Source organism: Callionymus lyra, chromosome 13 (genome assembly GCF_982586985.1).
Source record: "Callionymus lyra chromosome 13, fCalLyr1.hap1.1, whole genome shotgun sequence".
NCBI classification, from domain to species: Eukaryota; Metazoa; Chordata; class Actinopteri; order Syngnathiformes; family Callionymidae; genus Callionymus; species Callionymus lyra.
Window position 1 is genome coordinate 7,863,252 of NC_141830.1, and position 22,682 is coordinate 7,885,933.

Below are 22,682 nucleotides of genomic sequence, written 5' to 3' on the forward strand. Positions count from 1 at the left end.
GTATTATTTTTTATTGTTTATGAAAAATTGCTGGCTATTGGAAAAAAACAATTTCCTGACGGAGACCTCCTGAGGGATCAATAAAGTTTTACCTTACCTTACCTTACCTTACTCGTATAACTCAACATTCTTCATTCCAGGCGCCAGAGACCTCAGCAGCTCCTCGGGACAGTGGGTCTACATCAGCGACACGACCGTCCAGACAGTACCGGAGTCGAGGGTACTGAACTCTCAGGCGTACCTGCTGTTCTACGAGGAAATGCTTTAATGACCTCCCGCTTTGGTTCGGTGTTGCTTGAGACGCAAAGACTCCTCGTCCGGCTGCAAATGAAAGCATTAGCCTTCAGGATATAAGGAAAAGCAACCCTATGTGTGTCAATAGATACAACATTTAAAGAGACTTTTCCTGCTACATTGAAACAAAAAGTGTTTCTACAGCCGCTGGTTTATTTTTTTCGTCTCTGAACGCGTCAGAGAGAAAATTGCATGCCGTCGCTTCAAGAGTCGTTGCATGTTCTTTGGTGCTCCGCACTTTAAAAAAAAAGATGTCAAGTGTGTGTCTGGGATCGTGTGAATGTGCTGCGAACATGTGTGGAAACATGACGGGGGAATGTAAATTCAGGGCTTGAGAAGTGAGAAAATGATCAGCATTACTTCTCTTTATGAAGAGAAAAAAGGGCTCGAGTGCAGGACTGTACGGTTTATGTTTTCTTTAAGAAAAAGCCTTGCATGAGATCGCTTCAAAATTTTTTTTTTTTTTTTTTCAAGCTCAAGAATTTCTCCAAATTGTACATAAAAGTCTCGCCTTTTAAAGAAAAAAAAACACAACCGTCGTACTTCAGCACAGTTTTTATTATTTACCAGAGAATCTATCCAAGCGTTTTACTGTATTTGCCGCCAAAGACGGTGGGGAAAAAAAATAAATTCTGTGAATGTTTTTTACAATGTTATCAAATATCCTTCTGGAGTGAAATCATCATTGGCACGTGAGTTTTGAATGTATCCATCATATCGGAGTAACTGTTGGAAATAACCTTCTTGTTTGTGGCCGACTCGGTTCAAGCAAGTGTTCAGTGCCTACGCTTCGAGTGTGAAGAATAACGAAAGAGTGTGTGGTTGTAAATATTGACGCATGCAGGGAATTTTTGCGCAAGACAGTTTTATTTTCAGTAAAAAAAAAAAAATGGTTCCATTAAAATAAGAAATGAATGAATACATCTGTAAATTTAAAACGGTTCAGGATTAAACTTAATTTATGACTAAAGTATGACCTTGATGCTTTCTTTTCAGACTAGAAGAGCTTTTGTTTCAGAGTCGGTGTCATCTTCTTTTTACTTAGAAGCGAGATGTTCGCAGACGAAAACGCCGTTGGACTGTCAGCGCTCGTAACGGGCGTGTCACACTCGACCCCGTCTTCGCCCGTGATGCGCGGCGACGGGTGCAAAGCAGCACTGTTCCCGAAACATGTCGCGAGCTGGTGAAGAGGAGGTGGGTGTGGGATCAGGGAAAAAGGGCAACGTCCAAAGACATCGGCCTGAACGGCCTCTTTTTTTTTTTCTTTTTTTCTTCCCCCGACCACAAGCTGTGACATCCCGGTCAGAACGCCGGAACATTAAAAACCCCAGGTTGTCACCAACACAACGAGCGAAATCCTTTCTGAAATGCACTTCTCTATTTTTATCGAGGTGGCGTTTGGCTCGAGGACACTGCAGCTGTACTGTTGGATGTGATTTAATCTCGGCTAATGAATCCTCGTCACTGTCTCAACCAGCAGCGGAGGTTAAATTTGCGAGGCTGTCACCGCTGCTGACACCGTCGCTCCCACAACCCCCTGCATGAGCGTCCAACACGACAAACGCGTTTCTACATGTGTTGGCGCCGCACAGTTGGTTTCGTGCGGGCCTCGGGTTACCTTCAGACGTCAACGCGGTCATAACACTTGCGCAGCACTTTTTGGAAGAACACCTGCGCAGAGTGTGACCCTCGACTGGATGTTGTTGCTGAATCCAGAGTTTGATTCCACATGATTGAAGGTGGATTTTTTAAATGTTAATTTAATGCTATAAAAGGTTATCACATTTATTACTCAAAATAAATATTATTTATTTAAGTATTAGTCCAACTTTGAAGCTAAAACCACAAAACTAAAATCAAAATAACACTTTTTAATAGTAAAATGTTTGTTTTTTTGTTTATTGGAGCAATGTTTATTTTCAGTAAAAACAAACAAATGACACCTGAAACCCACTTTGGTAATTAATAATAACCATTTTATTATATTTATTTATTTTATCACAGTTTGTTACCAAACTCACTAAGATTTCCAACTTAACAAATCAAAATAACAAAAATAGCATCACTATTAAAAGATGTTTAAGTAAAAAACAACAGCATTTAAATCGAATTATTATTATTATTATCATTATTATTATTATTATTATTATTATTATTATTATTATTAATTATTAATTATTAATTATTAAATATTTAAAAAATCAACCAAATACACTTTTATTTACTAAAAATAAAAATAAATTGACTTGACACTCGAACATGCATTGAAATACTGTTTATTGAAGCAACGGTTTTTGGATTGAGTTTCTTTTTTTGTTGTAATTTTTTTTAATCAAAAGCAACTTTTCTTTTTATATATATATTTTTAGATTGAAGAAACCTTTTAATTTCCTATTTAACAAATCAAAATAACAAAAATAGCATCACTATTAAAAGATGTTTAAGTAGAAAAACAAACATTTAAATAGAAAAAAAGCTTTAATTATTAGATATTAAAAAAATCAACTAAAAACACTTGTATTTACTAAAAATAAAAATAAAATGGACTTGACAATCGAAAATGCATTGAAATACTGTTTATTGAAGCAACGTTTTTTGGATTGAATGGTTGTTTTTTTGTTGTAATTTAAAAAAAATCAAAAGCAACTTTTTTTTTATATATATATATTTTTAGATTGAAGAAACCTTTTAATTTCCTATTTAACAAATCAAAATAACAACATCACTATTAAAAGATGTTTGAGTAAAAAAAAAAAAATTTAAATCGAAAAAAAAGCTTAAATTATTAGATATTAAAAAAAATCAACTAAAAACACTTTTATTTACTAAAAATAAAAAATAAAATGGACTTGACACTCGAAAATGCATTGAAATACTGTTTATTGAAGCAACGTTTTTTGGATTGAATGGTTGTTTTTTTTGTTGTAATTTTTAAGAGATCAAAAGCAACTTTTTTATATATATATATATTTTTAGATTGAAGAAACCTTTTAATTGATTGTATATCAAAGAAACAAACCTCTCATACACGACACCCCCGTTTTACTCAACCATTTTTACTAAACATAAATATTTAACAAAAACATTTTTATTACTCTCTCTCCCCCCTTATGTACTTATCTTTTTTATTTGATTATCTTTATTTTACAAGTATTCCTTTATTATTCTGTTGTTTTTTTGTGAACTGCTGACACTAGGGGGCGCCAGATACAATGTTTTAACTCTTACACATTGCTGCTTTAACGCATAAGAGTATTTCTATGCAACTAGTGCTCAAAATATTTTATTTGTTAATTTAATTAAATATTTGATGGTATTTAAAGTTTTACTCTGAGCTCATGAGAACCATTATGAACTTGTTAAAAGCTGAATACATTAATTGTAGGGATTATAAAGGGGCATTTTTTGTGGCAACCCCTGATATGAACTGAAAAATGTACACAAAAATGTATTAAAATATTCTGTATTTTTTAATTTTCAATATTTTGAATGCACTGATTTATAAAACATTCAAAAACGTACATCAGGTTAAAAAGCTGTGTTTGTATCTAAGGGTTTGCTTTATATACAAATATTCTGCATTATTCCAAACATCTCGCCGGTGTAGCCGGAGGAGCCGCAGTTACCCGGAGAGGCTCCACTTCCTCCCGCAGCTCGAGCAGTAAAGCAGCCATTTTGGAAGAAGCTCCGCAGATGAGAGATATCTGGACAAGGTATATAGATAAATACACAGGGTTTCATGTTTTTTAAACGTTTATTTCGATCCGTGGTGCGTTTCAACTTTGTAATAAACACAAATATGGGAGATTTGAGCACATTTTAACGTTGTTTTGCGTCAACTAGCGTCGTTAGGAGCTTTAGCTTAGCCTACATTAGCTTAACTCAGGCTAAATTTAGCTTTTCTGTTGACATAAACGGATGCTCACGAGCAACATTTGGTTGATAAACGAACACGTTATGTCTTGCAAATCCGACCCTTCACTGAACACCGTGACAATTCCATTGATATTGATAAAAAGCATGAGTGAGTTAATGTTAGCACGATGCTAACCTTGAAGTAGCACCAGAATAGGATCCGAGGAGCATGTTATTAAGATAAACAAAGCGGTAAAATCAACATGACAAAAAGTTTGATGGAAGATCTTAAGTCCTGTGATGCATTTTTCAGTTCTGATCTCGGTGTGTGAAGATGTGGGACCAGGGAGGGCAGCCCTGGCCACAGTGGCCTCTGAGCCAGCAGCAATGGATGCAATCTTTTCAGCACCAGCAGGATCCAGGTCAGTACCCCCACTTTACCGACTCAAAGTCTGTAGGAAGCCCGTCTGATTTATTGTGATTTGACGCAGGTCAAGTTGACTGGGCCGCCCTGGCACAGGCATGGATCGCCCAGAAGGACACAACAGGACCCGAGCCACCTATTGTCCAGCCAAATGGCCAGGACATCCCAGGCATTGAATCTGGGGGACAGAGCAACCATGGCACTTTCCAAGGTGACCCCCCGTTCGGAAGAATGTGGCCACCAGGTACACGACACGGTAGCTGTGAGCGTAGTGATAGTAGTAGTATATTTGTGCTTTCAGTCTTCTAGTATGCTAGTTGTGCTATCAAAGAAACCATACTACATAAAAAGATTACCAAGAGAAAAACACGTTTTGAACAATAAGATGCACATCAATTTCAATCCCAAGCTGATATACTGCCTAGCTGCATTTTCGCCTTCATAAATACCTGGGAAAGAATTATGTCTAACTTCAGCAGAGGGATCTTTCATCTCTCCTGCAGTGCTCCATGAAAACACTTAGATTTTTATAAGATTAATAATCGTCCAACATATAACATTTGACCCCAAAAAACATTCATAAATAATGAAAGGTCAATGTCTCTCAGGGCAATTTTAAATGGAAAAAAGATCTGTAGACCTCTGACAAATATTTGCACATTATTCCCCCAATTTCCATTCAACATCCATTTCATCTATATTTCAAATTACAGACAGTAACATAACGTGCTTAATATGTTTAAGAAAACTATATGCACCAATAAGTTATGGCTTCTTGTTTTTCGGAACTATATACTGTTTTCTAAAAAACATTAATTTAATATGGTAACTAGATTTCAAGTCTAAATATAGTATTTTAGAACATGCTAATACATTTTTATTATACCGCTAAAACATTGGGTTTGAGAACCATTCTCTACTATACGCCACACATGCTTATAGTTGCCAATATAACACTATTTATTTTTTTCCACGTTAGAACACATTGGTCCTTTTTGCGTAAATTTAGCCAATCATGGAAGGCACCACCACGCAATATTGATCAATCAGAAGCAACATAAGGTGGCTCTGTCTTTTGTTTCAGCATAACTACTCGCACAGAGATGACATCGCAAGGTTGAGTCATTGTAACTTAACAACAACAACATACTGCCTGCAAGCTATTTATTGTTCAGGATTTTCCTGTCATGAGCCGCACTTTAATTTGAAAAGTTATCGCTAAACTTTATGGTAAATTCCCCAAACGCCGTTGAGAAGGAGGAAATAAACAATGTTCCTTCTGCCTTGTAATCCTTCATTATCACATTCAAACTCTGTACCGTTTAAAATTCATGTTTTATATCTATTTATTATTATTATTTTTCATATTATTTGCCAAATCTATCGATTATTAAAAATGAATTAAATTTTACTTAACTAGGATGCCTGTACGTATATAGTAAAGATGTAACCGATTAAATTAGACAGAAATGGCCTGAATTCACAGTGAAACCACACAAAAATCCATGAAACATTAAATTACCAAATATTAAAATCAGATTTCTCAAAGAACAGGACAAGTGACAAAAGCAAAAATAATAAAACTTGAGTCCTAATAGATAAATCACAATGACTGACAAAATGATTAAATGTGTCTTCTCAAATTTTCAGTTAGTATTAAAGGCACTTCACTGATTTTTCTGCTCCTATTACCAGATTGGGCGATGCATAGCCAGCCCCCTCCACCTCTTCCCCCTCAAGAGCAACCGTGGATCCCTCCTGGATCGGGGCCTATGGATGTGGTGAACCCTAGCGAAGACAGCAACAGCCAGGACAGCACGGAGTTCACCTCTGAAGCCCACCGTGGGGTTTACCCCCCGAACAGCCATGGGTATGGGGCACAGCCCGACACCTACGCCATGGCCCCCATGGCCATAAACCAGTTTGATTATCAGGTATGCAGATGCTCTGTAGTCACAGATGACGCGGTTTTTAGGTTTTGATTTAACAAGTGAGTTACACAAGAAGGAGATCCAGCGTCTTGGTGTAACAGTCGCTTCCCTCATGGTGGCTTGTTAAAGATCCTGCATGGTTTGATATAAATCGATTTTGTTTCCTTTTACTTACTACACACAGTTTTAGCTAGACGATACAATAGAGGGAGATAGTATTTCAATCTGATGTTGCAGAATTTACAGACCAATTGACTCTTGACGAAGTCTTAACAGCTTTCGTTTGATTTGAAACCAGAATATGTTCAAACGTCAGCTTTAAAAGCTGCTGGAGTCCACTGTATCCTCTCATCCTCAGTCATTGCAGGGATCTCGCAGTATAACAGTTCCCTTAGCTGTTGTCATTTAGCAGATGGAAGTTTAATTGCAACACAAACATGAACAAACTCAGTGAATGTTTGCATTTAAATTGAAAAAAAAAATCATTGATTCAGTCTTCTTGAATATTGATGAGGTGTTGTGGAAAAATATTTTAGTGTATCAATATCTAATACTATTACTCAGCCCTAAACAACATCTGCTCACAGATCCCAATCAGCCATAACATTATGACCAACTGGTTGCTAGAAGCATTTCTGCATAGATATGTGAGCAACACTGTTGAACTCATTAAATATGAGGAAGCCGGTCATAATGTAATGGCTGATTGGTGTTTTGACAAAATAATCAGTCAACTTTATTAACAATGGTTTTCTTCTTGTTTGTTCGCAGCATGGCGCGGCTCCCACGTTCCCCCCAGCAGCTTCATCCTTTCAACCCCCCTATTGGCAAGGCCCCCCTCAGAACAGGAGAGACGCCAGACCACCTGCTTTCAGGGAACGGCCCAGATCTCCAATTCCACTCCCTGTTAAGCAGGAGGCACCGGCGACCCTAGGTAGAGGCTCTAAAATAATTGTATTCAAATTCAGAACGTATCAAATGAAGAAAATGGGTGTAATGAGCAGATATTGACTCGTCACTACTTGTTTTCAGATGCTGTGAAAAGGCGAACCCTACCTGCCTGGATCAGAGAAGGTCTGGAGAAGATGGACAGAGAAAAACAAAGGAGGATGGAGAAGGAACAGATGGAGAGGGAGCGGGCAGAAATGGCAAACGATGACAAAACGCATGAGCTGGGCAATGGAGGGAGCGGACCTCACGTCCCTCGCAAGAGCAAATTTGTAGGAACTTTTGTGTCTTAAGCAGATGCTGGTACGAAAACATTCCTATGGATTAACAATCGACGTGTTGTGCTTTGACACCAGGACAGCGACGACGAAGGGAATGACGAGGGAGAAAAAGGAACTTTGAAAAAAGAATACACTGCTCGGAGTCCATCCCCTCGTGCAGAAGAAAGTGACTCTGAAATGACTGAGGAGGAAAAGGAATTCCAGCTGGTACGTCAGTCGTTCTTTTAAATCCGTATTTGATGAAATGGGACATTAATGGTTTTGTCTTCAGATGGTGATTACTAAAACTCTTCTGACTGAGATCCTCCTGGAAGTCACGAATGAAGAGATCCAGCACGTGGCCAAAGAATCGCACCGTAAAGCAACTCGAGGTCTGCTCTCTCTTCCCGATTTAGATCTTGGCATTAAATCGCATTAACACGTTATAGACGCAATTCATAAATAACCTAAACTAAAGTCTGCTGACGCAGCGTAGAGTGTAAGTTATATGGAGGATCCACTTTCTTTGCTAATAGATCAGATATCTTTTCCTTCCTTTCTTAGGCAAATCAAGTCTGTGATCAGGAACACTTTAAATATACATTATCCTTTTAATGACGTACACAGAATGGCTCTTTTCCTGCCCAACCGTTTGACTTGGATTGTGTCGAAGAAGTGTGTTTGTTAACCATCTCTCTTTTCTGTTTTATTTCCTTTTTTTTTCCTTTTTTCTTTTCTTCATTTTATGCTTGTCACCAAAGGCAGCCCTGTTGAATATTTATCTGTGATCCAGCTCGATAACGACTCTCTTGCCTTTGAGATCATGGCGTTATGTGTTTTAACATGTTGTTCCTGTTGTTGATGTGAATCAAAGCTCCTGCAAAACAGCTGGCACAGTCAAGTGCATTGGCTTCTCTGACTGGTCTCAGTGAGTATCCCTTATTCTTTGTCGTGGGAGGGAGGGAAGGGGTCGTTTTCCTAGATCACATCGGGGAATATATATTCGAGGGAAGACCGGGAAACAACCAAATATGAAGCACAACATTTAGTTTTCTCTTGATAGGAGCATGCCTTCTGATATTGATAATCAAGCTGGATTTATGACTCGTCGGTGTGAAACTGTTCTGGAATAAGTGCCTTACGCTGGTGCCTAAGCTTGGCTTGACGGTTTCACTTGGTGAAACCAAGAATACGCCCGGCTACTGTCCAACTCTCAACCATTCGGGGCTTCTGTTGTGGCAGGCGGCCTGGGTGACTACGGTTCCGACGAGAGCGAGAACGAGGACGACCGCAGCGTCCACGGGTCCGACTCCTCCGACACGGACGAGGAGGAACTGCGCCTCCGCATCCGTCAGAAGCAGGACGCCTTCCGTCGCAAAGAGCGGGAGGTGCAGCAGCACCTGGAGAAGCAAGCACAAGAAGCATCACTTGCAAAAGGTAAATGTACTTACTAGTTAATTTATTTAATTATTTACATAGGTATAATACAGTTATAGAAGATTTCATACAAACAAGAAAACAATGATGTTTGAAAATCTTGGGAATGAGTAGAAATCTGTGCCGTAACTGAATGGTTTAATATTAAACTGTTTTTATTGAAATGTTTTTTTTTTTTTAACCCTTGTCTTAGAGAAGACACAAGGGATATCGCAAATACGTTTGTATAAGGGCCACCAGGTCAGAGAATAAACGGGCGTTATGCATTTCAAAAAATAAATTGAATTAAATTATTTGTATATTTTAAGTTTGAATTAGCTCTAGGGTTTATTATTATTTAATTTAAAATATTTAAATTTGAATACTAATATTTTCTAAAATAACCTTATATTTTTAATGCAGATAAATTAATATTGTAATTTCAATAATTAAAATTCCATTGTTGAAATTCAAAACTAGACAATAGTGAATTTAAAATATTGAATTTAAAAATGTTTTTTAACTGATTTGAATTAGAATATCAAACTAACAAAAATCATTAATCACGGTTCATCATTTTGAATTTTTTTAATGAATAAATTAACAAACGCTTGAACATTTAATATGGAATGAAAACATTTTAATAATTGAAACTTTACATATTTAATATTCTGATTTACTTCCATAGGAGATATGCTTAATATGATCAAACACCTTTATTTAATCATGTGACACTTTTTAATATTGTTATTATGATGCGTTATAACCCTTAATGTAGTTCATCATAATACATTAAGTCTATTGTCACTCGCCATGTTAAAACTGTTCCTTTTATCTGTTTTTCAGAGGAGATGTCAAAGGACTGGTTGAAAAGAGAAAGGGGGGAGTATGAGGAGATAAAAACGGATAATTCTCATAAACAGGATGTAAAGGAAAGGGAGGCGGAGCCCGTGATAGAAAGGCGCAGATCTCGTGGCGAGATAGAAGGCAGTGAAGACCGACAGTCGGCTCGAGGGAAGGAGCGATCCGGGCGTAACGGCAGCGACTCTCCGGCTAACGGTCACAGCAGTAGCTCCCACTCCACCTCCAGTCACAGCAGCAGTCGCTCCTCCTCCTCCTCTTCTTCCTCTTCAGCATCTTCTCGGAGCTCCTCTAGATCGTCTTCCCCGCATAGAAAGAGACGGCGTAGCAGTTCCTCCTCCCGTAAGGCTCACCGAAGGAGCCGCAGTCGCAGCTCACACAGAACTCGTAGCGAGAAAAGCAAGGACAGAAGGAGGAGCAGCGAGGGAACGAGCCACCGTAAGAGAGAGCGTAGTGATTCCAGGGAGCAGCGGAGACGCAGGAGCCAATCTCGATCCAGAGAGAGGGATAGGGGCCGGGCCCGGGCTAGAGACAGCAGGAGTCGCAGCAGAGAGAGGGAAAAGGACAGGGATCGAGAGAGGAAAAGAAGCAGGGAGCGCCGGGACAGCGGTCATAGCCGGAGTAGCAAACACAAGCAGAAGGCCTCTAGCAAAGACAGGGAGAAGGAGAGGAAGAGAGAAAGGAGTCGCAGTCACGAGAAAGATAAAAAAAAGAAAGATAAAGAACGGGAGAAGGAGTCAGACAAAAAGAAGGAAAAGGCGAAGAGCAAAGACAAGAGCAGCTCTGTAGGCGCCGACGAGAACGGCAAATCCAAGAAAAGGAAGGAGAGCGACTCGCACGACTCTCAGAGCGACAGACACTCCCGGCACGACGGCAAATCACACAAGAAGGGCTCCGCCAAAGTCAGCAAGAGACGCTCCGACTCGGAGTCGAGCAGATCCCCAACTCCCGAGGTTAGCAAGGAAAAGAAGTCCAAGAAATCCAAACGTAGTCGTTCAAGGTCAGCGGAGAAATCTCACAAGTCTGGTAAGAAGGCGAGCCGCAAACACAAGTCTAAGTCGCGATCAAGGTAGTATTCTCTTCCTACTCTTTATTATTTCTAATCTCTTCTTATGTTTGTCAGATTGTGATCCACCTCATGTCAATGATGCGCCGCTGCCTTGTTTACCGTTTTCTATTTCGATCGATCTCAAGTTAAACTCTGTCCTCAAGTGTAACTCAGTCGAAGGCGAGCAAAGTAGATCCTCGGAGACGAGACGAGCCGCGTGCGAGCGATGCTGTTGTGTGCAAGGCTGTATGTGAGGGCGGCTCCAAGTTTAACAGTGTTGCTTCCATGTCTTTCAGGTCCACGTCGCCCCCCCACCGGAGCAGACGCTGAGCACGGGGGCCTCAGTGACGTGTGCACTTTTTAAATTCCATGAGTTGAGCAGGCTTGTCTCATTATAGAGGCAGTTGTGTAGGTGAACCACACTCTTACATTTCTTTTCTCCCGTTACTTTTTTGTAAATATGTTGTTTTTAAAACGTGTGACTCAAACCACAACGCACAGCAGAACTAGACTCGGCAGACACACAAGAAACTGCCCCTCGCCTCTCGCACTAAGCAGCTGGGTTTGGCTCCAGCAACCCCCCGATTAATGAAATGAAGTGGTAGAAAATAAGTAAGAAGATAAAACTGAACGTGAATTTTCCAAGCGATTATTGTAAATTGATCAATAAAACTGTTTGTCCTTGTTTCGTGTATCTTTTTTATTGTTGGTTACACCAGCTTGGTATTCAAGACACTTAAATCATTGATGATCAAACGTACTGACTTCCTTTTTTAATGCAGTGACATTAAGGTACAACTTGTTGCTTAAATAATAGTAGTTGTTATTGTATTTTACAATCTGAACATTTTTATTGGCAGTTTTTTTTTTTTTTGGTTAAGATTACAGTGTGTAATAAAATGAGAGACTTTAAAATAAATGGTATATTTACTTTAATAGATGGATTGATAATCAATACAATAAGAAATGCATTAAATAACATTTGTGGTTGCATAAGGGAAGCACTTTAAACAGGACTTATTCACACCCTTGCTTTATAGTTAAGCCTGATAACATTTTTTGTTATCCATACTTGTTAAAAGTGCCGAAATTAACAATCTACTTCCACGTATATTCCGAACAAGTAACTGTTTCTATCCTAAATAAATGTTAATAGTACTCAAGCTAAAGAATAGTAATGCATGATAAACGCCCTAAATGTATTTATTTTTTGAATAAATTGAGTTTACAAAAACATTTCACCTTCTCTGACCTGACATACAGCGGTAGGAACTAAAGTGCCGTTTGTTTCTGGTCGAGCTGTATATCCGGGTGCACGGCCGTGGTCCACTGACCGACAGCAGCTGCAGAACAGAATCACTTCAAGTGTCAACATGTCGAATATTCTTAGTCGAATATTTCTCCGGGTCCTTCGAGCCAGGACCGGTTCCGTCCACAGTCCTCCGGGTCAGAGATCTATGACTTGTCAACAACGAACTCTGACGTCACGCAGGAGCTTAGCTGGAGAAGTTGTGTTGCCAGGAGTGAGCAGGTACTGAATGTTGCTATCGATTATTACTGTCTGGAAGTGTTTTGTTTAAAAAAAGGCTCTAAACTAGTGAAAATGAGTAAAAGATATATATATATGTTCGTTTTTAATGATCATGAAAGTAACGTTGTCCTTCAGTCTGGCCATAACATTTATATTTTTTAAATGTTGTTGTACAAAGTCTGCCAAAGGTTGAAGATAAAAATGTGTCGTTCTTATTTTTATAATAAATCACAGCCACAATATTAATGGTACATTTTAACATTCAAAACTCAGCCCCCCATTCCAAAAAAAATAAACACAAAACGTAAACATAAAACACAAGTATACTTTGTCATGCTTTTACGTTGAAATTTTACACTAAAATAAAGTACCCTCAAAACCCGCCATTAGGTAGGAATTGAAGGGAATGTACTTTATTTAGAATCAACATTATTACACAATCTTTTCATTAATATTGATTATTAAGTGCAACAATTGACATTTAAAATACATACTTTAAAAGCTCCAAACAATATATAGACAAACACAGCAGCCCAAGGATAATTTTAAAAAAGCACAAATAAAAAAAGGTCTTAAGATGGTATAATACAGGTTGATAATATTTCATTTATACAGTTGATCAGAAATATCTATAATTTGCTTTACATTTAAATTAGTAAATATAGTTAAACATTTAAAAAAAAAAAGCATTTATATATAATAATAAAAAAACAAGCAGAGTACTGACTAACCAAACAACATCATGAAATGAGTTTTCCAAATGGAACCATAATATAGGCAATAAAAATGAATGTATTATTAGGACTAGGGGGTGTATTGGCAATAATCTGTTGATACGAATCACGATACAGCGACACCGATTGCGATATACTGTAGGAACAAGGATATATTTTTAGTATTGTCAAAGTACTCCACTCTGGTGTTCGTCACTGTTGCAAATTACTGTCGTAACTGCTTCCATCTTTTTTTGAAATCAAAATATGATTTTGACTGTATTTTAGAGTCGACTGTATCTTCTCATCCTCAGTCATCGCTGGGTTTCATTGTTCATTTAGTTGCGGAGGAGGTAATGACTGCTCTAGCGGCCAGAAGTGTAATTGCAGCGTCCTGAATATTTCCTTGTAAATGATAGGTTATGTAGAACTTTATTGTTTTTCCAATTAGACACAGCAATACAGACGATAATATATATACATATATATATATATATATATATGTATGTATATAATGTATATCATAATAAATGTAAACCATTAGAGAATTATGGTAAAAAATAAAACATGATTCTAAGCCAAAAAATTGATAAAGTATCTTTAAAATCAAATCTTGCGGTATATGTGTATATGTATATACTGTATATGCTGTATCGATATTTTCTAACACCCTCAATTAGGACCCATTAAATGTTGTGATAACTTGATTATATAAATATTATGTGCTGAAGATACATGGAAGATTATAATAACAATTATATAGAATAACAATTTATAAACTTAATTGATTCATTGTTTTTTTATTTCAGTATTTTGCTTACACTCGTAGAATTAAAGTTTTATTTAAAAAAAATATTTGTCAAAGCCTCCTTGAGTATGTTAAATATTATAGTATTATAGCTGTCTTGTCTGAAAACATCATGAATTATATATTTTTTAAATAAACTACTAGGGATGTGAGAAAATACTGTATTTTTCAAATCATTTTATTTTTATCGTAGGACTTTTGTATTTCAGAAAATTCGGTTTTAAAAAAAATCAAACCTAGTGTTATCTCAGGGTCAAGGTGACGGCCTGAAAACAAATGTGTTTGTCGTATCCCTTGTGTTGTCTCTGGGTCAAGGTGAACGACCTGGCTTCCAGAAACACATATGTAGTAGTGTGTGTAGAGTGTTTGTTAATTTTTTTTATTGCGATTAAACCTCCGGCCACTAGATGGTAGTGCTCATTACGTCCTCCGCTGTTAAAGGAACAACACACAATACACAATTCTACGAGATCCCGGGGATGACTGAGGACGAGAGGATACAGACGACTCTAGGAGCATTTAAAGCTTATGTTTGACACATTTTTGATGTCAAGTACTCGTACTATACTACAAATATATCCTTGTTTCTACAGTTTCGCATTCTATCACAATTTCTTATCGTTGCCCCCATTGTCAAGTTCTTGTCAATACACACCCCTGATAAATATACATATTATATCAACATATCAACAAACTAATGGTGAAGCGTCTTGTTCCTGGTGCAGCTCCAGGTCGCTCTGCCAGAGCACGGTGGACCCCGAGGAGCTGAGGAGGTTCCAGCTGTTGGCTGGGAAATGGTGGGACGAGGACGGCGAGTTCGGCGCCCTTCACGCCATGAACGACCTGCGAGTGCCTTTTATACGGTCAGTGTCCGAACCCATCATCTTCTCGGTCGGTGTCGCTCACGCTGGGGGGGGGTTTCGTCAACATCGGGGTGCGGTTTCATCCTGGTTAGATTCAGCAGCCAGGAGCACATTAGCGGGACAGAGATGCAACGTGACAGGATTCCCTCACACATCAGTACGTTCACAGCCATGAGTCACAGCCTTCGCGAGTTGTTGTTTTGGCGAAAAGGAATCGGCGAGTCTTTTGATTGATCAGATCTGCTGCTTGAGGGAGGGGGCGGCGGGGGTCGTTACGTTGCCGTAGCCTTTTGAGGGGACCCCTCCCGCGCCCCCCCTCCCCCTGCAGATGTTCGGCAGTGACGGGAGGTCGCGGCGACAGGGCGACAGCTCCGGTGCCAGTGTTTGTCTGGAGAGCGGCTGATTGGGCTGATGGCTCCGTGCCCTCGGGTCGCCTCTAAATGAGACGTGACGCTGAAGACGACGCTCGCCCCCCTCGCTGTGACATCATGTGAAGTTGTGTTCGTCTTTCCTGTTTGTCTTTGATTCAAGAGGCGATTAGATCCAGTGTCTCTTTTTTTTAAAGATGGAACCTTGGATTGGATTATGTCAAAGTGGCAGCTATGGTAGTAAATCAGTGACATCAGTGTATTTTCAGTGTAAATAAAGCTACAGTAAAAATAATTAATATATCAAAATAATTAATTACATCACAGTTGAATGGAGTGAATTAAACATTTTTTTCCCCTTGTGCAGGGGTGGGCAATTAAATTTCCTCTGGGGCCACATTATATACTGTGACTGTTGTGAGGGGCCGTCAATCCAAAGGAGAGGAGCTACAATATGACAGAAAAACTTTGAAAAAACAAGGAAGTAAGAATAGTAAAGAAAGAAATATCAGCATAAAATAAACCTGGCAAATGTCAAAACCCTTTTATAAACCTTTCATGTAAAGGAAAATGATGGGAAAATAACCTATTTCTCTAAATATGATGTCAATAATTTTGATTGGCAAGACATTTTCATAAAAGTAAAAACAAAAAAATCAGAATGGAAAATATATATATATATATATATATATATATATATATATATATATATATATTTAGAGTTAATAAAATAATAAACTCAATATTAAATTGAAAGCTGTCGGAAATAATGTCTATGTTCTACTCTGACCTCTTGAGGGTCGCATGAATACAGTCAAAGGCCTCATGTTGCCCCCGGGCCGCACTTTGCCCAGGTGTGCCCCTGTGAGTGTAAAAAAAAAGACATAATAAAAATATACTTTAGATAAAAGCTTTATTTAAACCGTAAAGTGACTTGTGATTAGATATGTTTTAAGGGTTGACATGTTTTAAATAAAATTCAATTGAAAACCGAAAGAAGTCTTTGAAGAGCATCTTTTTTATATAAATATGTATATGTGTGTCTTTGTGTCTCTTTATGAAAATGAATTTGCATCTCATTTATTTATTCATTTAACATTTTAAAATGTAATTCTAATAATTATTATTATTGATTTTATTTTGTCACTTTCGCTCCTCTGTGTGTGTGTGTGTGTGTGTGTGTGTGTAGGGATAATCTGCTGAATGTACACAAAACTCGACATCCAGGAAGTCCACTTGTCGGACTGAACATCTTGGACGTGGGCTGTGGAGGCGGGCTGCTCACAGAGGTATGTGAGTGTGTGTTTGAGTGTGTGTGTGAGTGTGTGTGTGAGTGTGTGTTTGAGTGTGTGTGTTCACAGCGGGCAGACATTTGTTAACCTCACTGTCCCACGATTGTACCAATTGCTTCTGCTCACGTCAGGTTGTCTTCGTCTGCTCCCCTTAAAAAAAACAAAAAAACAAAAAGAGTCTGATTCTGCGTGAGGATCCACTCGAGGTCAGCGTCCGAAAAAAAAAACCCAACCGTCAAGTCAATCCAGCAAGTCCACTGGTCAGACTGGTCTCGGTGTGGTGGAGCGGACAGTCGGTCGTTTACTGTTGTTTATGTGTTTGTTAGCCGTGACGGCCGCGGGGCAGGACTGAGCTGTCGTCCAGCCCTCTGAGGACTAGATCAGCTCCAGCGTGTCAGACTGAGGCGTCAAAAGAGAGTCTTTGCTGAATCAGGAGGAGGAAACTGCAGGAGAAAGACAGCTGCCTCTGGGCGACGCACGGCTGTTCTCTGTTCTGACAGCTTTTGTCCACTAGAGGGCAGACGATCACAGGACCGATACAATTTACAGACTTAACTAAAGCAGACGCTCACCAGGAAGTTCAACACAACTTAAATGAGATTCTCAAGTAATTGAAAATAAATCAGCTTTACTTACGCGCTAAATATCACTATGGAAACTATATCAGTGACATCGGAAGATTTAATGGTGTAATTTAAAATGTTGAAACTTCGAATTTCTTTATTCGAAATTTTGTTTAAAAGCATTTAATATATATTTCTAAATTACTTAATTCAATAGCTTCTTCATGAACTGTTAAATATGTTTCCAATGAATACATTTAAATTCAATAATGTCTGTATTGAAGGTTGAATTTGTTTATTTTAGAAGATTCAATTTAAAAAAATCAAACATTTTCTAAATAAATGAATTTGCAATTTTTAATTCCAAAGATCCCAAAATAAATGTTCTTTGTTTTTTTCTAAGTTGAAAGACTTTTAAATTCAATGTTAACATGTTGTTATAATAGTGTTGTTGTCTTGTCCACTAATACAAAACCCTGCAGTGAGAATTCTAACTCGCTCTAGTAGAAGAACTCACATTTCCCTGATCCTTAAAACTCATCACTGGCTGCCAGTTTCTTTCAGAATCAAGTTTAAAATTCTGGTTCTTACTTTCTGAGTAATTTATGGTCAGGCTCCTCTTTCCATCAGTGATCTGATCCAGCCTTACACCCCAGCTCGGGCTTTGAGGTCTGTGGATCAGAATCTACTCTGCGTTTGGATCTACTGACTCCTTCAAGAAACATCCCAAGACATTCTTATTTGTGCAGGCTTTTCCTTGATTTTTAACGCAATTGTTGAAAAAAACAAAAACACAAATTCAATCTTTCAATACACAACTATTCAATTTAGAAATTATTGAATTCAATTTCCAAAAAAAAAACCAAAAAACAAAAACATCTGCATAACAAAACAACAACTTTTCAATCATTCAAAATTCAATAATAATATATTTTTTCATAATGTTAAATTCAAACATTCAATATTTTGATGGCATTGATTTACTTAAGTAGTAAAATAATGACACAATTTGTCATAAAAAGGCTAAATCTGAAGTAGGAAATAAATCCAAAAGGGTTCAGGTTTCGACTCATAAGATCCACGTCAGATCCGTGCTCGGCTCACACGTTGACCCTGCCTTGCAGCCACTGGGCCGCCTGGGAGCAGACGTGCTGGGGATAGATCCGGTGGAAGACAGCATCGGCACGGCTCAGCTGCATTCATCATTTGACCCGGATCTCCGCCATCGCGCCCGCTACCGGGCCTGCACCCTGGAGGAACTCTCCGCAGATGGGGAGGAACGAGGGACCCAACAGTTCGACGCCATCGTCGCGTCCGAGGTGGTGGAGCATCTGGCCGACCTGGAAACGTTCGCCTTCTGCTGCAAACACGTGCTTAAGGTGTGTGTGTGTGTGTGTGTGTGTGTGTGTGTGTGTGTGTGTGCTAAAGGTGTGTGTGTGTGTGTCTCCTCTGAGCAGATGGTGATGTTTTTATACATTGTTTTGATGTGTTTGCATCTGAGACGTGTGACTGACAAGAGTGTATTGTGTGTATATATATATATATATATATATATATATATATATAGTTGTGTGTGGAGGCTTTAGGTCAATAGTGAGGCCGGATGACCATAATCTCCTGGGTCAGTGGACCGGGAAGACCCGAGGATTAATCCTGACTTTATCAGGCGCATCTGTGTTTTCTTCATAAAAAAAAATCCTCCTCCTTTTATACACCATGGTACTTTTTAAAAGTTATTTGTTTGTTGTTTAAAGATTACATTACATATGAAAGTTGGTTCTGGTTCAGCGTCGAACTCAATCACACAAGGATGAGAAAGAAAAAATTAACACTTTGGTTTTTTTTTACCAAACTGTCTTAAGAAGTATTTAAATCCCACAAACACCATTTTCTTCAACCTCAGTTTTACTGTTATTGGAAGTAAAACTGTTGGGATGTCTTATTTATTCGTGGAGCGACATTGATATAGTGGAAATGATCGGGGGACTTCAAAATAAAAGCTCAAATATGAAGTTGAACTAAAATTGAGATCATGGACAGACGGGGGGGAAAAAAAAAAAGTTTATTCGTACAATCAAACGTTTTTACTTGTTTACTTTCTGTGACTGAACTATATGTCACTATATCAACATGAACTGTTATCAACAAGCGGGCCAGTTAAAAAGACTCAAGTTTTGGTCCCCGTCACAACTTCAAACTGTGAGTACTACTAGTTCCACTACTCGTGTCGAGTACTTCAACCGTCTTTATGCCGCACAATATGTTTTGCTTTTCTATTAGTTGTAGCGATTACTTAGCTACCAGCTGTCTTTGTTTACCTCCTTTTACTACTGCGATTGGTAATACTTGACTTCAGGGAACAACTTCTTTTACTCACCATAATTACAAATATAGTTATTTTATTCTCTTAAAAAATAATAGGATTATGACTACCTTGTAATACAAATGCATCTTAGGTCTGCTCACAACCACTAATGCTACTATGACTGCAATACTACTTTTTACTGCTTTCACCTTTCTGGCAGGTTTGAAAGAAAATATCCATATCGCGATGTTTTTTCCAGAGTATTATATCAATATTCAACAGCTCTGTATTGCTTAAAAAAAACAAACATTTTTTGATTAATTATTTGGCTTTAAAATCATATTTTACTTTTATGTTATTCTTTTGTGGTCAATATTTCAATAAATGTGTATGACGTAAAAATAACAATTAACATACAAATATTATAATTAAATATCCGACTGCAGTCATTACGTCCTCAGCAGCAAAAGGTATCATAGAGATTCCGGCGATGACTGAGGACGAGAGGATACAGTCAACTCCAGACGATACTACAAATATATCCTTGTTCCTAAAGTATCGTAATATTGTCGTCTATGAATCAGAATCAGAATCAGAATCCTATATTTGTCCCGTGAGGGGAAATTCGGTTTAAACAGCAGAGCAATATACAAACAAATAAAAACACCCAGAAATAAAATAATAAAATGAAGAAAAAAATCTAAATAGAATAAAATATAAATCTGCACCATATTATATATACAACATATTTACAAAAATAACAAGAAGAGGTGCTTTTAAATATTTATCTGGCTGTGTTCTTGTTGTGGAGTCTGATGGCAGCAGGGAGGAAGTACCTGCGGTACCTCTCCCTCACACACCTGGGATGGAGCATCCTATCACTGATGGAGCTCCTCAATGCCCTCAGTGTGTGCTGGAGAGGGTGAGATAAGTTCTTCCTCATGGAGGCCAGCTTGCTCTGTATTCTCCTCCCAGACCCTCCTATGTATCGTGATGCGTATCGCATCGCCAGATGCTTCACAATACAAACACCAGGTATCTAATGTTTTTCTTACTGCATCGACTACTTCTGCTACCATTTGATAATGTCTACGGACCATGACGTTTGCTGATGATGCCGTTATTTGTAATGTAAAAGTTCAAGTTTTGGGGATCAGTCCGACAGCAATGGACAGAGTATGAGGCAGGTGAAAAGAAGAGAATGCAGGCAGGGTGACACAGGTGGTGTTACAGAAGAAGGTAAATTAAAAAAGAAGATTTACAGGGAAGAAGTGAGACCTGCCTTGTTGAAAGATGTATTTCTGTTCTCAATTTAAATTGTGTGTTTTTTATTTCTTGGTGTGTCACGCGTTTGGCGCCGCAGCCCGGAGGTTCTCTCTTCATCACCACCATCAACAAAACCAACCTGTCGTACTGGCTCGCCATCGTGGCGGCCGAGCAGCTGCTGCGCATCGTTCCCAGTGGAACTCACCAATGGGAGAAGTTCGTCAGCCCCGAGGATTTGGAGCGCCTCCTAGAGTCCAGTACGTCCTGTTACAAGCAGCCGTAACATTACGACTGGTGACATATATATCGGGCCAGATGGCAACGTCATAATTGGCTGAAATTGGAAAAAAATATTTCTTCCTTAGATGAAATTGAATGAAATTACTTTCAAAAATACTAGAGTATTCATCAAAAACATCAGAAATGATTACCTAAAATCCAACCAGCTACTGGAAACTCAAATGTAGGGTTTACAGCTAGCATAAATGCTACGTAGCATATGAATACATGCCTACTTTATATTCGTTAAAAATATATGGAAGGGAGATATATGGAAGTATATCAATAACATCAGAAGCTTGAATGCATGAGTTTAAAACTTGTTGTATCATTTAAGATTTTTCCAAAAAGATTGTTATTGATTGGTTGGTTGTACTTTCAGCCAATCATGCGACATGCATGTGATCACATGACGTCATGTACGCATAAGATCAAGTGGCTCAATAATCTTTTGGTATGCTCTAGTGGCGCTAATATAACAATTATATTGAATTTAAAATGATTGAAATTAATATAATATTTTATTCAGAACTTTTATTTTGTAATTATTGTAATTAGAATATAAAACTTTTTTTTTCTTTTTTTTTACTTTTTCTACTCGAGGTTAAAAAGCAAAAACACATTTTAATATAGAAATTATTTCAACTATAAAACAAAATATTATGCTCAAAATGAAAACATAAAAATAATAACACTAATAAATTTAGACATTAAACCATTCAATCTTCTGATATACTTTTATATTCCTTCCTCACAAATGCCCAAAGAAATCCAAATATTATTTTTGTAAATATACATTAAATCACAATTCCCGTGGCTTAGCTCAACTCATATTGGTAATTTGATTATAATTTAAATACTTATATTAATCATAATAAATAAAAAAGTTCTTCATTTAAAGAGGTCTTAAAAAAGCTGTATTTAATATGATGATGGTCTGATGTCACTTCCTGTCTTCCTGTTCTTCTTCAGGTGGTTTCTCAGTCCAGTCGGTGCAGGGCATGAGCTACAACCCTGTGTTTGGATCCTGGTCCTGGACCAACAGCACCGCCATAAACTACGCCCTCCACGCTGTGAAGACGGAGCAGGACTCGCACACAGACCCCAGCGGTGGAGAAGAGAGCCGAGGAAATTAAAAAAAAACAAACAAAAACATTTATCAAAATCTTTGTTCATTCTCTGAAGACGTCAGTATAAAGCGTTTGATAAGTGCGTCTAAAAATAACATCGTCATGTGTTTCTATTTATAGCAGAAGCCGAGAGGAGTATCTGCTCAAGAGAGACACTCCATCCTCCGGGATTATAGTGTGTGTTATTATGTAATGTGAATAAAGCCAGAGAAGATGTTCTTAAAGTGACGAGGACAATAACATGCAGGTTTGTACAAACGAGTGCGTTGATAATAAAAGATGGAGATGGTCTTGTGTGTAGATGTTTTTGATGTTCATGACTTAATCCTGCGGGATTTGTTGCTGTGACTCGTCGCCATGGTTGCGGAATCAAACGCACATGAACTTCCTGCTTCGCTCCACCTGATCTTCGCCCTAATCTGGTCAGAGCCGCCCCACACACACACACACACACACACACACAGACACACACACACACAGAGGAGCTGCCGCCGTGCTCTTTGGCAACAGTGACGAGCGGGAAGTCT

At 38.3% G+C, this 22,682-nt stretch overlaps 3 protein-coding genes across 4 annotated transcripts in view; all 3 read left to right on the forward strand.

Moving 5' to 3' along the window:
- The window catches only part of usp45 (ubiquitin specific peptidase 45), a 33,546-nt gene extending 32,304 nt beyond the window's left edge, over positions 1-1,242 (forward strand). Inside the window, exon 18 of the mRNA XM_087805351.1 lies at positions 141-1,242. Coding sequence (XP_087661477.1) covers positions 141-268 — 128 coding nt within the window. The 3' untranslated portion in view covers positions 269-1,242. The remainder of the gene's footprint in view (positions 1-140) is intronic.
- Positions 1,243-3,922: 2,680 nt separating this feature from the next.
- Positions 3,923-11,722, forward strand: pnisr (PNN-interacting serine/arginine-rich protein). Of its 2 annotated transcripts, none has more exons than XM_087805100.1 (12): positions 3,923-4,007; positions 4,463-4,571; positions 4,641-4,817; positions 6,269-6,507; positions 7,276-7,438; positions 7,537-7,724; positions 7,809-7,940; positions 8,005-8,104; positions 8,587-8,640; positions 8,955-9,149; positions 9,975-11,058; positions 11,334-11,722. In XM_087805100.1, the coding sequence occupies exons 2-12, from the start codon at positions 4,484-4,486 to the stop codon at positions 11,365-11,367; spliced, it is 2,454 nt and encodes an 817-aa protein (XP_087661226.1). In that variant the 5' UTR covers positions 3,923-4,007; positions 4,463-4,483; the 3' UTR covers positions 11,368-11,722. The 2 variants fall into 2 exon arrangements, with proteins under 2 accessions (XP_087661226.1, XP_087661227.1); XM_087805101.1 differs by having other exon boundaries at positions 4,641-4,784.
- Positions 11,723-12,360: 638 nt separating this feature from the next.
- On the forward strand, positions 12,361-22,444 carry coq3 (coenzyme Q3 methyltransferase). Its single transcript, XM_087805367.1, has 6 exons — positions 12,361-12,568; positions 14,815-14,952; positions 16,510-16,609; positions 18,300-18,554; positions 20,844-21,003; positions 21,998-22,444. Exons 1-6 carry the CDS (start codon positions 12,411-12,413, stop codon positions 22,159-22,161), a joined length of 975 nt encoding a protein of 324 aa, XP_087661493.1. The 5' UTR covers positions 12,361-12,410; the 3' UTR covers positions 22,162-22,444.
- Positions 22,445-22,682: the final 238 nt, after the last annotated feature.